This window comes from Stegastes partitus, unplaced genomic scaffold (assembly GCF_000690725.1).
Source record: "Stegastes partitus isolate 25-593 unplaced genomic scaffold, Stegastes_partitus-1.0.2 Scaffold508, whole genome shotgun sequence".
Taxonomy (NCBI): Eukaryota; Metazoa; Chordata; class Actinopteri; family Pomacentridae; genus Stegastes; species Stegastes partitus.
In genome coordinates, this window is record NW_007578239.1 from 210,591 (window position 1) to 225,637 (window position 15,047).

At 43.0% G+C, this 15,047-nt stretch overlaps 1 protein-coding gene across 1 annotated transcript in view; it reads left to right on the plus strand.

Annotated features, from left to right (window-relative positions):
- The window catches only part of stx1b (syntaxin 1B), a 78,108-nt gene extending 70,416 nt beyond the window's left edge, over nucleotides 1-7,692 (plus strand). The window contains exons 7-11 of the mRNA XM_008287593.1: nucleotides 1,277-1,385; nucleotides 3,850-3,923; nucleotides 5,775-5,912; nucleotides 5,988-6,098; nucleotides 7,510-7,692. Of these exons, the coding sequence (XP_008285815.1) occupies nucleotides 1,277-1,385; nucleotides 3,850-3,923; nucleotides 5,775-5,912; nucleotides 5,988-6,098; nucleotides 7,510-7,590 (513 nt within the window). The 3' untranslated portion in view covers nucleotides 7,591-7,692. The remainder of the gene's footprint in view (nucleotides 1-1,276; nucleotides 1,386-3,849; nucleotides 3,924-5,774; nucleotides 5,913-5,987; nucleotides 6,099-7,509) is intronic.
- The last annotated feature ends 7,355 nt before the right edge of the window (nucleotides 7,693-15,047 follow it).

Consider the following 15,047-nt stretch of genomic DNA (forward strand, 5'->3'; position numbering starts at 1 on the left):
CCACCTGCTCTCCATCAGTCTGCTGCCTTCTGGTGGACGAGAGCAGAACTGCAGCTGCAGCAGCCGCTTACACAACCACAGCTCTGTGTGCTGAGACAACACCTCCGCACACAACAGACACACAACAGGTTGAATAACTCACCTCATGTCCACACATATAAGTATAGGTGACGAACATGCACAGCCAAATTATTGAAAAGTTCCATCAGTCAGCTTATATTTCATTTTAAATAGTGCAGGAAGAATGATGCTGGTTTTGGGTCAATCCAGCTCAGATCTTCACATTTTTAGAACAATTATATGAGCAAAATATATGCTAAGTTTTGTATTATTGTGACATGCAGCCACATATGGTTCACAAAATATCACTGGTTGACTTCTGCATGATCAGTTTTTGCAAATGAGTTCAAAGATGGAACTTTATACGACAGCTTCAGATTTTTTATATTTTATCTCATCATAATCTAAATTGTCCGTAGGTGTGAATGTGAGTGTGCTTGGTTGTCTGTCTCTAAGTGTAGCCCTGTGATAGACTGGTGACCTGTCCAGGGTGTCTCCTGCCTTCATCCTGAGTCAGCTGGGATAGACTCCAGCCCCCCATGACTCTAGTGAGGATTAAACAGTGTATAGATGATGGATGGATGGATAATCAGCGATTATTTCATCTTTTCATTCAATATTATAGCATCTGAATCAATGAAATGATGAGAAACAACAGTGATAATGTCAAGTTTTTATCATTAATATTTCCTGAAATATTGTCGTCAAACAGCCTCAAATTTTAATGTGAGAATAAAACTGCTGACACTGCTTTTAATGATGTCAGCAGTATTTGATGTATCAATTTAAAATTTTATAGATGTCATTTTAAATAACCATATTTTATGACAAAAAGTTTGAAGAAAATCATAGGTTGTTGAGCAGAAGGACACTGATGATTTGAGATGGACTAACAACTCTTTAAATAGCCCCACTGGACGAAACACAGCTGCTAAGTGAATAAATTCACACCATGAAACTGCATCAAACAGCCCAGATAAAATGAATTAAAGCCACACCTAAAAAAAAAAACACAATCAACACAAGTTAAGCAACAAAACTAAAACTGTTGCATGAAAAATCCTGTTTAAAAGGTGATTAATCCAAAGGGAAGCAGCTGCTGAAGCCACAAAACAAAACTCCAGATGAACGTGGTTCGTGTTGTTTCGTGTTGTTTACTGGTATAAAGATCTGCTTTTTCACATTTCCTTCTTTTTCTCTTCTTGTCTTTCTGCAGCACTCAACGCTGTCACGCAAGTTTGTGGAGGTGATGACTGAGTATAACACCACGCAGTCCAAGTACCGCGACCGCTGCAAGGATCGTATCCAGAGACAGCTGGAGATCAGTGAGTATCGACCGGCTAAACAGCACTACAGGAGGCTTTTTACACTGCAGAAACATTTACAGGACCCACCCTGATCGGCCTCAGTCCAGCATCTCAGAGTGACCAGAGCAGATAGTAGTTACTGGTAGGAACGTCCTGATGAAAGCATTTTTAACTCATAAGATAAAACTTTATTCATCCCAAAGGAAATTCTTGTGCCAGATGCTGCTGATGTTGAAAAAACTAAATGACACAACGTAAGACATGCAGTGTCTGAAAAGTGGAAGAGCAAAAACATTTAAGTAAGATACTGAAACAAAATAAGTAAACCTGCTAGAATAGAACAGTAAAAAACTGATGTTGCAGTTATTAGTCATTTTTAATAAGCTCGATCAGCAAACCTGAACCTTTTTAAACTGTCACGCAGGTGCCGTGAAGGCAGCACAATTTGTGGCAGGATGCTGGGATAATATATAATATATATAATTACCTTAACTGATCACAGTGAACATTCGTGCTAATGTTGCTATTGTGGTCAACAGAAACATGATTTATTCCTCAGAGTCAGTTCTGTTCCATATACTACTATGATACAGGAACTCTGTCCTATTTGATCCCACATTAGCTCCGGTCCCATTATTAAGTCTTTGTCATGGCGTCCATTGCGAACTGAACTACCACAATGTTCTTGCCAGCGTGATTTCAGTCACAGACAAATTATGCATGCTGCAAAGGCAGTTGTTACATCTGATGCTGGGATAAAAGAAGTATGTCCTCATTGATCCCAGTTTGTCTTAAACACATGAGCTCTGGTTGGAGGTCATTAACCTCCACAGAAGTCTTTGTCTTTGTGTCCACTGCTAGCTAAACTCCCACAAGCCTCTCTGCTCGCCAGCATGAATTGCATGTCGTCTTAGTGACGCCTCCTCCGGTCTGTACAGTATTAAACAGTGAGAGGCTCCACCTGGTGGAACAACCAGCTGATCTACAACACATTTTCTGGTCTGAATGTAGAGAACACATATATAATTCTTTTGAAGCTTTTAGAGCCAAAGTGCATACCTACCCTCTAACGTGACATTTTGGACAGCGTCCTACCGGATTTTACAACAAGGGTTCTGAGCACCTACAGAACATTAAGGAACAGACTTAAGGTGGAAATGCAGTTTTTTTTTCTTTATGGAGCCAGTTCAGTTGTCAAGCAGATACGCTGGACTGATTTTATTAACTTTAATGTAATTGAAGTTTGTATTATGTAGAAAAAAGTGGACATCGGGACGTCCTTGTTACTGGACGTAACTCTAGTTCTCTACAGGAAAGAGAACATTGGAGGTTTTTCTGTTAGAATAAATGGAGAACTTGTTGTTGAACTCTTGCATTGTTGGTTGTGATGTTAGAGAGGAGAAGAAGCTGCTGGAAAGGAAAAATGGCGTTTGTTCAGCAGTTTTTCAGGGTCGCTCAGACGTACCTTCCCCAGAGCAGAATGAAGTTCTGCTCAGGTTCTACAGGGACGGTTCTTGGGGTCGGAACAAAGGTTCAGGACGCCCTAAAACAGCCCACACGTTCCTGCAGTTAAAAACGGTTTTGAGAAGCATAGTTAAACTGCTGCTGCTTATTTACATGTTATTTTGCTCCTAAACACATAAAAAGTTGAAACGCGGAGAATCAAATCATGCTTCTGTTTTCCTGCACGAGCTGTTTCCATGTTCGCCTGCAGCCGCCGGCGTTCAGGTACCTCAGTGTCATAAATAATGAACGAGGTCGACTCAGCGTGCAGATAAACATCACAGAACAACACAAACACACACACAGCCCCAAATTAGACTAACAGGCAGAATACACTCATAGCAGACAGTGGATATGAATACACTCCAACACACACTGATGCAGACAGATAAACACAGCAAACACTGCAGAGGGAGTGCAGCTATTTTTCTCTCAGCTGACCTTCACACACTGCTGGAAATACACCACACGGCCAAAAGTATGTGGACAGAACAACACTGCAGCCTCCAGTTTGATGTTCTGTGCAGTGCAGATTTGTGCAGCCTGTCTTCAGAGATAAAACCAGACGTTTCTTCAGGTGCAAAATTTAATGCTTCAGTTGTAAAATTTTATGATTTAGGTGAAAAACTTTTCACTTCGTGTGTAAAACTTCACATTTTAAGTGCAAAACGTGACGCCCCAGGTGTAAGAATTGCTGCTTTAGGTGCAAAACTGGACATTACAGTTTAAAAACCTGTTGCTTCAGGCGCAGAACTTGACGATTTATGTGTAAAATTTCCTGCTTCAGATGTAAAATGTGATGGTTTATGTGTAAAACTTGACATTTTATATGTAAAACGTGGCCCTCAGGTGTAAAATTTGCAGCTTAAAGTGCAAAACATGGCATTAAGGTTTAAAAACTTGGTGCTTCAGGTGTAAAATTTGACACTTCAGGTGTTCTCGGATCTGAATGACGTCACTCTCTGTGTTCTGTTTGCAGCTGGAAGAACCACTACCAACGAGGAGCTAGAGGACATGTTGGAGAGTGGCAAGCTGGCCGTCTTCACCGATGATGTAAGCACCGCACCTAAACTCTTTAATCTGCGCCATTCTGCATCCTGGAAATTTGGGGATGCTGAATGGCCACGAGGTGCGCTGAGACATCAAGTGAACACAGTCCTTATCACAGGACCAAAGGGGTTGACAGAGGAGGGGCGAGGCACCAGCAGCCGTGGGAGCTCTTATTCTGAAGGATCATGTTGATATCTGATCCTTCACAGTAAAAGTTCTCCTATTTGTTGCGGCGCTGATGATGTTTGACGTAACTGAACACTGAGCTGTGAAGCCGTGTCCACCTGTGATGTCAGAGCCAGGTGAGTCTGGGAGAACCGAGTTTACAGCAGGTAAGTATAACTGACCGAGACACAGTTTTAATCGGCACAAAAATTACCGTCAAAGTTTTCAATTTTAACACGTTTAATTTGTAAACGAGGATTTTTTTTTTTTTCAGAAATCCATTTGACATTACACATGTAGCAGGAGAAGAATGTAAGAAAAATATAATTAAAGAGAGTGTTGTGTAGTTATGTCACCGGTAGGGATCTTAGGATCAGGGCACAACCAGGAAATTTTTAACTGATCTGTATCGACACGAAGCAAACCTTTTGCTTTGTCGTTTACATTCACTCTCAAACAGGTGTCATATATTATATTGTCATAAATTAATATATCATACAAATCAAGCACACTGGACATTGTCTTGTGCTGATATTTCAGATTTCAGCCTCAGACAAATTATACAGGCAACGAAGTCCACTGATACACAGATGCTTGGATATAAGAACTCTGCCTTAGTTAATCCCAGTTTGTTTTAACCAACTGAGTTCTGGTCAGAGGTCATTAACTGTCACAGAAATCTTTGTCATGGTGTCCATTGCTAGCTAAACCTCCACAGTGCCCTCTGCTTGCCAGCTTGAACTGCCTGTAGTCTGAATAAGGCCTCCTTTGGCCTCTACAGTACTAAATAGTAAGAGGTTCCACCCGGTGGAACAACCAGGTACTACAGCTGATCTACAATACATAGTGGTTGTATGACAATCCGACAGCCTTGCTATCCGACACAAAAGAAGTTTTGGATTCTTAAGTCACGACTGTACTTTCTCAATTACTGTATATTATAATCCTTTTATCACTTGCTCTCTCCCACAGATTTTTTTATCCAGTCTCTTCAGTGTTCTTGGTTCTTTGCTGGCAATGTTTCATATTAAAAGCTTGTCCGGGCCCAAAAAGGGCAAAATCCCTTTGATTTAAATTCTTTTAATTTGAACTATTTCCGGCAAGTGTTGCGTTGCAGTGATGTAATGTTCATCACACTTTCCAAAATCCTAAATTGGCAGCCAATTTTTGTTCTTTGTAGTGGGATTTATGTTTGCCTATTGGAAGCTTTTTTTTTTTTTAACGTTCTTTAAGGCACTTTTTCTGTGGCATCAACTTTGGTTCAAGTTCACTCCAGTTAGTTTTTCTGAGTGGAGTAGGCATCGTTATGATTACCAGTTGATCATTAAATTGCCACTAATAATTTACCAGATTAAAATATATATTATTCGATGAGGCAGAAAATGAAGGACATGCATGCCAGAAAATATCCTGTAGATTCAGCAGCGAGTATCGCGGGGGCTTAGCAAGTAACAGGACACAATGACAAAGACTTCTAGGGCAGGTAATGACCTTCAGCCAGACATCACAAAATCAAAATGAGCTGAAGTGTGCCAGGACAGTCTCTCTGTAGCTCCATGGCACATGAAACTAACCATTTCTAGATTAATAACACTTCTGGTTACTGGTTAGGATATTTTACAAAAAGTTCATCCCTAGAGTCCAGTTTGAAAGTTTCGAGGTAAAATCAGGTTGTAACCTGTGCTGCAGATCAAAATGGACTCTCAGATGACCAAGCAGGCCCTGAACGAGATCGAGACCCGACACACTGAGATCATCAAGCTGGAAAACAGCATCCGCGAGCTGCACGACATGTTCGTGGACATGGCCATGCTGGTGGAGAGCCAGGTGAGTACTGACGGTGATGCACCATGTTACAGGTGGTTTAGACAGTGTGAGCGTTACATTTTCTGTGTGTTTCAGGGAGAGATGATTGATAGAATTGAGTACAACGTGGAGCACTCTGTCGACTACGTGGAGCGAGCCGTCTCCGACACCAAGAAGGCCGTCAAATACCAGAGCCAGGCTCGCAAGGTAACGTACTCACCAGAATCACCATTCAACTCACTTTTATTTAAATAGCATCAGTCCATAACTAATGTTGCTGCAAGGCACATCACACAGTAAGATGAAGACCTTACAAGAATATATAGAGAAACCAACAAGTCCAGAGATTGGCACCAGTGGAAAGATAAAACTCTCTTTAACAAGAAGAAACCTCCAACAAAACCAGGCTCAGGGACAGCAGCCTTCTGCCTCCACTGGTTGGGGTGAGGTTAAAGGGGAGAGAAAACAGACAAACAAGTCTTAGGAAAACGATAAATGCTTTGAAGAATGGAAATAGGAAAACTGTGTGTTCAGTTTCTTAAAGTTTCATTGTTAGTCCAACATAGTTCTGTCACCATCTGATCAGGAATCTTGCCATTTCCAAGCTCTCTGAAGTTCCAATTAAAGCCTCTTTCCACAGGAACTATCCACAAGAACTAACAACCTTATGAAACGTCTTAATGTTCTGTGCTGAACGTTCAGAAAGTGGGTTGTTTCCCAACCTCTTTAGGTGGCCCAAACCTTGGTCTATGTTCTGCCCTCAGGAACCATCCCATTAGAACCTTTTTCAGAGGAGAAAAAAGTACTTACTCCAGCATACTTTCAGCTTTGCTGTTCCACAGTGGTGTAAGATCCAGCTTCGACTGCAACGTTAACTCTAAGTGCAACAAAACAAATCGTAGTTACTTGAAGTGTCTCCAGTTCTATCAGCACAAACAGAACAATGGAGGTTTGTTATAGTAGTTCACAAGCCATCTTCACCTGCAGGAACTTTTATTTTAGGAACTAATATCCAAGGACTTTACAAGAAACTTAAGACTGTCATTTAAGGACATCTTGAGTTTTGGCGCCACCACAGGAACCATCCCTGTAGAACCTTCTTAGGGCCATTTACAGTGGAGAACACAGTACCTACTCCACAGATGGAACTTCTGCACAACCTTCACCAAGTGCTGGGCAGATCTTGATGCAGATTGATTAAATTCACACTCATAGAACTAGAGTTAACATCACATTCAAAGCTATTGGGTCCTAGTGTAAAAACAGAAAGACTGGAAGAAGTACTTGCCAAGGATTTTGCTTTGTTCTCATTTAAAAAAGGTTTTCCAGAGAAAGTTCTTGCGGTCACAACAAAGGTTCAGACAGCCCTAAAACAGGATGCAAGTTGTTATATTTCACACATGCTCATGGAACTACAGTTTTATCCAGTAGCTACTATACAAGGTACTTCCTGCAGATGTTTTTTTTTTAACATTAAATTTGGTATGTTTGAGGTTTCTGTGTCTCCACTCAGGTTTTTATGCACAAATTAAAGATGTGCATAAAAACAGGAGGATGGAAACATGCCTGTTGCTGGTGAACCAACACGTCATCCTTTGTCTGTCTTGTCACCCTGCAGAAGAAGATCATGATCATCATCTGCTGTGTCATACTCGGCGTGGTCCTGGCGTCGTCCATTGGCGGCACGCTGGGCATGTAAGACGCTCTGCCTCCTGCCGCCATGACGACAGACACCGACCAACCGACCGACCGTCCGACCGACAGCCAGCAGAGAAAAGAAACACCAACGACGACGACGACAAAAACACAAAAAACTTGAAACACAAATGCAAGACAGATAACCAATCAGCTAGAAAGATAACGATCCAATCACAGATAAGAGGAAACACCTCGGGTTCAAGGGTGGGGTTCCAAAAACAAAGAAAAAACACAATAAAAACGCCATCACATTATAGCTGACGTAACTACATATACAAAAGAGGGTACGAATATTTATTACAGATGTAAATGTATTGAACATATGAAGCAACACGTGGGTTAGCTACCTGTACAAACTCATCAGCTACAATACCACATTGTTTGTTTGTTTGTTTGTTTTGCCTTTTTTTCTTGGTTTTATCTTCCGGGAGTCTCCGAGGACAGTGACGGCAACGGCGGCAGGGTGGGAGTTCTGCGGGACGAATCTTAGCTTCTGGAACATTCTGGAGAACGAGCTGCGTTCAGGAACCGATGTTCCCGAGCGCAGATCGTGACCCGCAGGACAAGTGCCCTCCGACTCCGGTAGAACCCGGTAGAACCCGCTCCGTCCCCTTGTTTACGGGCTCAGCCGCTTCTTTAGACCACCTCTCATTGGTTGCTCACTCCTGTCATTCACCTACGTCAGCCTGTCAAATCAGCCCGACCTGCCACACGCCATGTAAGGAAAGAGCGTGACAGGTTCTCACGACAACAGCCTCCCCTTCTTGTCACACTAATCCAACCAAAGAGCACGGGGAGGGAAGGATGTGATTGGCCAGTGGCAAAAAACAAAAAAATCCCTGACAGGTGAACGGTGGGAAGGAAGGGGGGCAGGAGGGTTGAAGGAGGGTGGAGGAGACGGACAGTTAATCTATGCAGCTCAGATCAAAGGAAACACTCGTCCCGCCTCCCTGAACCGTGACAGCCAATGAGGATCGAGCTGTCGCAGCTGTTCTTCCGGTAGATTCTAAAAAATGAAGAGAACACATCGAAAAGTAAAATAAACAAGAACACAACTAACAAACAAAAACCCAGTTCATTTGTTTTCGATGGGGAACGTTTGTCGCTTCGTGGTTGCCGTGGTGCTGCTGTGTTGGTGCGACGCGTCCTGTGACGAATCGACCTTCAGTGTTTCGTGTCGTCCCTCCATCTCCTGCCTGAGTGTGTGTGAAGGTTTCCTATTGGTGGATTTTCTCTGTGGAAGGTGGAACATGTGACACACACACATTCATATAACACAACACGCATGAACACGTCGTATTTGTAACTCTCCATGCACCGGAAACTCCCATTAAAAAAACAACCTCCTGTGTCACACATTATAGACGGCGTAGCTTAGCATGCTTTAGCACTAGCGTGTAATTCGTGTAGAAGCTGTTTGTTGCAGATTGTTTTTTGGGGGGGTTATTTTTATTCATTGTTGAAACTATTTTCTGTGGGTGTGATGGAGAAGAGACAGTTACAGAAAAGGCACTTTTTTGGTCACCTTACAAACATGTAGGTAAACAACAAAGACAATTGTTGTTTTAAAGCATATTGTCTGGACTGTGTTAGCATTAGCAGTTTAGAGCATTGGACCACTCTTCTTTCTCAATAGAACTGAGGAATTTCAAACATCATCGCTGCTGACCGGGACAAAACACACGTGTGTTACATTTCAAGACTGTATTTGTTGTAAAAGCGTGTTTGGTTTTGTTGCTGATAACTTGGTGTGTGTTGAGACGTAACAAACTGTGTGAGTTGCCCCACAATGGGCACAGAGGTGTTTGTTAGCGCTCAGGCTCTGTGATACGGAGGCTCATCTGCTTCTGTTGAGGCCTTTCGCTGCACAACAACAACCATAAAGACCACCTTAAAGTCACATGGCAGTCAGTGCAGAGCAATAAGATTCGTTTCATCTGATAGAAAAGGTGTTAGCGAGCTGGCTAGCTCACCAGTGTTTCTCTGGTTTCATTTCTGCATGAATTTTCTGTTGCTCCTTCAGGCTACACTCTGACAAGAAGTTAACGAAACTACTGCGAGATGCTTCTTGGAGCAGGTGGCTGCTGCTTTGTGGAATTTGTGTCTTCTCAGGAGTAGTTAGCGCCGTTAGCTTTTGGTGTCCGTGATGCCATGTAGAGGATAATAAAAGAGGATTTTTAGCTTCAGAATGGAGATGAGAGGAGTTTTTATTTTATTCTTTGGCTTCCCAAAACCAAAACTTGACTTCTGTGTTCACCAAAGCTTTGCAGACGCCCCAAAAACCCCCTGAGAAATTAGTCGTCAGTAGATTTAGATCAGTTTCTCTGCTGTTGTTGTTTCATGGCTGCTTCTGTCTTTTTAAGTGTTTTTAAAGCAGTCGATTAACCCTCTGAACTCTGAGCAGGTGTTGGGCGTTTTTGCTTCCTGTAACATTTTTCCTCACTGTGGGCTCATTTTTCACTGCAATATAAAGTCCCGCACCTCTACAGAAACTTACTCTACTTAAACTTACATACTATAGATATTTTCTTTTTTTTTGTGTCACGTGAATGTTGATTGCAGCTGAGTCAGTCAAGGCTTTTCAGTTGTACCAAGGAGTTTAGAATTTTTTAGTTTTTACAGAATCTGGTTAGAACAAAATGTTTATTTTTGGCAAATTTTATATTGAGACGTGTAGGATAGTGATTTTGATAAATTTGGTTTTCCAGTGAAACCACATATCGTAGATGAGTAGTTCAAGGACCGTGAGAAAGTTTCTGGCTGATAAATGGTGAAATTTTGGTGATTTCTTTAAAGACAACATGCCTGTCACACCCAGCCAGCAGGTTCTGGAGTTCAGAGGGTTAAAAAATAACTTCCTTTGGATTCTTTCTGGATATTTCCAACTTATTTAACTGACTTGCCCGTTGCTTCATCATCACAGCGTCAAACCCACCATACTTAACCCCACCTTCTCGGCGGTCGATGGTTGTCCAGGTGGCGTCACAGTCGTTGCGGTAGTCTAGCAGCGGTCCGGCGGCGGTGAAGATGATGCGAGGATGCCGTCGTAGCACCAGCCAGCTTGTTGACACTGATGTTGCTTTGCCATGCGTGTGTGTGTGTGTGTGTGTATGTGTGTATGTGCGTGCGTGTGTGTGTGTTTTCTGTAAAGCGGACAAACATCACAGAACCATAAAGGCATTATCGGTTATAACGAACAGCTCCGTGAGTCTGTCCGAGCGTTCGGCGCCCCCCGTCCTCGTGTCTTCCCTGTTCCTGTTGTGTTGTAGTTGTTGTACGAAAAGACGAGGGTCGACCCCGCCCACCCTGCTGTGTGTGATAATTATAATAATAATAATAAAAAAAGGCATGCAAAAGCGTTGTGGAGTTTGCATGATGGTGTTTTTTGTAGCCCACCCCCACCCCGGCCTCCATGTTTACCGCTCATGTTTGGTTAGCCCATTAGCTTCTCGCTTTCTTGTTCTAACTTATTCTGCATTTTTATCTAAAACACGTGTTTAGTTTGTAAAGTTTTGTTTAAAGTGATCAGTTTTCCATCCTGCTTAGCCCCGACCCCCCGACACTGACCTCCAAACCTCCCGCTGGGTTTCTCGCTGCTGTTTTCTCTGCTTGTTGGCGTCGATGGCAGCCGAAGCTCCGCCTGGCGTCGTGTGTGTGCAGCATGCCTCCTTTCCTCTGCAGTGAATTAAGATTGCAAATGTGTGTGTGTTTGTGTGTGTTGGAGCAGCACAAGTTTGTGTAGATGTGCGAAGCGTCTGATTGCAGGTCGGCGGGCTGCAGCCGCTCGTCTGATTTCATTTTTATTTAAACTGCGACAATAGAGATCAGACATATTTACATGTTGTTCTATTTACCCAATTCAAACCAAAGCGTTTCCCCTCATGTGTTCTCAAAATGTTCACCGCTAATTTCAAAGAGCACAAAGCAAGTCGAGTTTACACGGAGATTCACAAACGGAGAATAAATATTGAAATTTAAAAAAAAAAAACAAAAAAACAAGCCCCGCCCACCACCAGCCCTCACTGCATGTCCATCAATCAAACCTGTCCGATATTGATCTTAAGCCACTCCCCCTTTCCTTCCCTCTGCAACTGTAGATGTTCGTTTGTGGAATAATACAACGCATTATCAAAAAAAGTTAGCATACGTACGCTTCTCCTTCACTGAGGCAAACATGGAGACGACGGTGGTGCTTTCTTCTTCTATTTATTTATGGACTGCTCTTATTTTGGTGTCATTATTTCCTATGTTTACCAGTCGTGTTGGCGCAGCAGAATCAATGCTCGCCTGCAGGGTTTCAGGGCTCACTAGTTAGTTAGCTCATCTCTTGCATCTCCATCCACAGTCCGAGCTGTTGGTGTTTAAATGACATGAACATAAGGAACTGTATAAAGAAGCAGCGATAATGTGGCTTTATTCTTCACCACTGCTAGACTTGTTAGCTTAACTGCAACACGGCTACATCTGGTGAGTCATGAAGAAACAGCACCACAACCAGCAGAACAGCTTATCTTTTACTGTGTGTTAGCAGTTTGCATGTTCGCAGTTGAACGCTTGATTCAAAAACTATGTCTGCTTACAGAAACAGTCATGGTTAAACTTTGACAAGGAAGAAGCTAACTGTAAGTTTGCCATGAATCTAATTTGCAAATAAAAACAAACTACAAATGTCGATGGCAAACCTAATCTGACTCACTGTGTTACAAGACGCTTAGTAGAAGTTGAGTGCTGCTGGCAAACTGTGGTGACAAACCACCAGTGAACACTTTCTGAAAAGTTAATTTCTTTGTTGCACAGGTTTTCATTGCAACTGCACTTGTGACCATTTTTTTGCGCCATCACTTCCTTTGAGGTTATCAGTCTTAATCCTACAAACTTCTGGTTGGGTGAACATCCAAATTATTGATTTAAAAACTTGTTAGCCATGATCCGGAGTACTAAAACAGAGCTACAAGGTTTCTATCAGATGAATACATTGTAGAATAAGTCACAGAAAAATAGTCATTTATAATAATTTTTTAAAAACACTATGTTTGCTTCAAAACTACAACACAGACAATTCTGATCTTTAAAATTCGAGCTGATGAATCATCTTCACCTGGAGTGCAGCGTTTGCTAACTAGCTTCACTTGGACCTGCAGCGAGCATCGTTCTGTGAGTGATAACCGACTGCAGCCTTGAAATCACATATATACGCAAGAATATATAAATATATATATATAAAGTTACACCAACATACTGCGTTTCTATAACTGTGTGTGTGTAGCCATTACTGCTTCTTCTGGCTGTGTGAGTTGGAGCGAGGCGTCGGAAGCAGGAAAAAATCATCTGGAGGGAGTTTGGGTGCGACGCCACGCCTCCAAAGATAGCATTAGCTGTTAGCCATTAGCTGGCACATTGCTTCACACGCTGACTTGTGGTTTCCGTGTGGACGTGATGTGCCACGCAGTTATTTCTGCAAACTAATGAGGATCTAAGTTCGTTCCTCCGCCGTCGACTAATTAAACTCCACTCTGCGATGATTTTTGTCTTCCTGAAACCATTTTCAAAAACCAAAACCTGTCCAACGCCCCGCTCCGGGTGAAGTGATGAATTTGTTTGTTTGTTTGTTGTGGCTGCTGCCTGCTGTTGTCAGCAGGAGCCACCACAGCATTTCTTTGATGCTTCGCCCACTTCTGCTCTGACAGTATTCGGTTTGCATCAGTGTTTCTGTTCCCTAGTGGGAGGGGTGGGATGAGTCAGGGGAGGGGCCATACAGATAGACCACGCCCACATTATCCCTGCCATAGCAAGTAGGAAAGACACTTGTTATTATCATTATTATTATTATTATTATTGTTATTATTATTATTATTATTATTATTATTATTATTACCATAATGAGAATAAAATGCAGTAAGAGGGAGAACGGCTTCACACAAAGTGATCAAACTAACAGAAAAAAAGGGAGGTTCTGACGATTCTGTAATAGCAATGATTTAAAGAAAAGGAGTTATGTTATCATAAATAATAGTAGTAATATTGAATATTGAATGCTCGCAATTTTGTCAAACTGAAACTGGATTCTTTGTGTTATGTAATTATTGTAAATAACTTCAAAGAGAGAAAAAATGACTTGCATGTCTATGTATAAATCTACTGAGATATCTATTCCCGTCAAAGTTGACACGCAGTTCGATCTCTGTCCTTTATTTTTCTCCCCCGTCCTCACCTCCGGCCCGCCGCCCTCCCATAAACACACCTGATCTTGTTTCTGATTGGCTGAGCGGCGACAGCAGAGGAAAGAGAAACGTAGCTTCCAGCGTCCGTCGGTTCAGACGCTGCGTTTATGCTCACCTGCAGAGTTTACAGGTGTGACGGCACGTTGCAGCTTTAAACTCTTTAAAGATCCCGGCAGGTTTCTGTAATCGCAGCCAAACCTCACCTTCGCCCATCAGCCCAGCCCCAGAGGCTCCGCCCACTGGCTCCTCTGATGAAAGTGCTTCCCTCCATATTAGGAAAACTAACCCCGCCTTCAGGGCTTTCCAGGCCACGCCCCCGATCACTTTGGAAGCCCTGTCAGCGGTTTCCTCTCTTCTCTCTCTCTCTCTCGCCGTTCGACTCTCAGCCACAGTGAGCTTGCCAAACGACGACCTGAAACTGGGTCTCTTTACCCGCCTGCTTCCCCCAGAGATTAGCCCACACCTTTCCAGCGAGTAGCCATATCCCAAACAGCCTGCGAGAACATCAAGCTGCGTAAGTCAAGTTGCTGCTGTTTTGAAACTTTGTGGTAAAAAGCACACTTCTGTCAGCATCTTCTCGCTGGTCATCACACGAAAACCACAATCTGATGCTGTCGGTGCAAACGCAGAAAGATTTAGGCCCCGTTTCCCGACACCAAAATTCTTTTGGAAAAATCTAAATCACATCCTGACAAACCTCCAACTGTCTTCCTTTCAATCATTCAGTCCTCGCCGAGTTCCTCGAGGAGATCTGTGGTAGCTCAAAGCTGTCGAAGGCTGAACCGAATGAAACTTGGTTTTACCTGGTCCCGCCTTCGACAGGCTTCGAGGTGCCGCCGGAGTTGCCACCTACCGTCAGGCCCCGCCCTCTTGCCTCACACAGGCCTATCGTAACACAGTGTGCAATATTCAGAGAAACAAGGGCTCTCTCATGCAGAGGCGCTCCGGCCGCCGTAGGTCTACTCCTGCACCAACTCACCAAATTTTCGGCACCGTGAATTTGTCTTGCATTTTTTTGTTGATTTAATTTTCTTGGCGAGTAAACTCGGGGGGAACCAGCGGGTGAGAGACGCGAGGTGAGAGGAAATATTCCCAAACCGAACGAGGACACGGTGATCGCTCTTCACTCGCAACTTTGACCGGAAATGCAACTTGTGTCCCGTTTTTTTTGTGTGTGTGTATGTGTGCGTAGCGTAATGTAAAAGCGATCTGTCCCCCCCTCCCCCCTCCCCCCTCT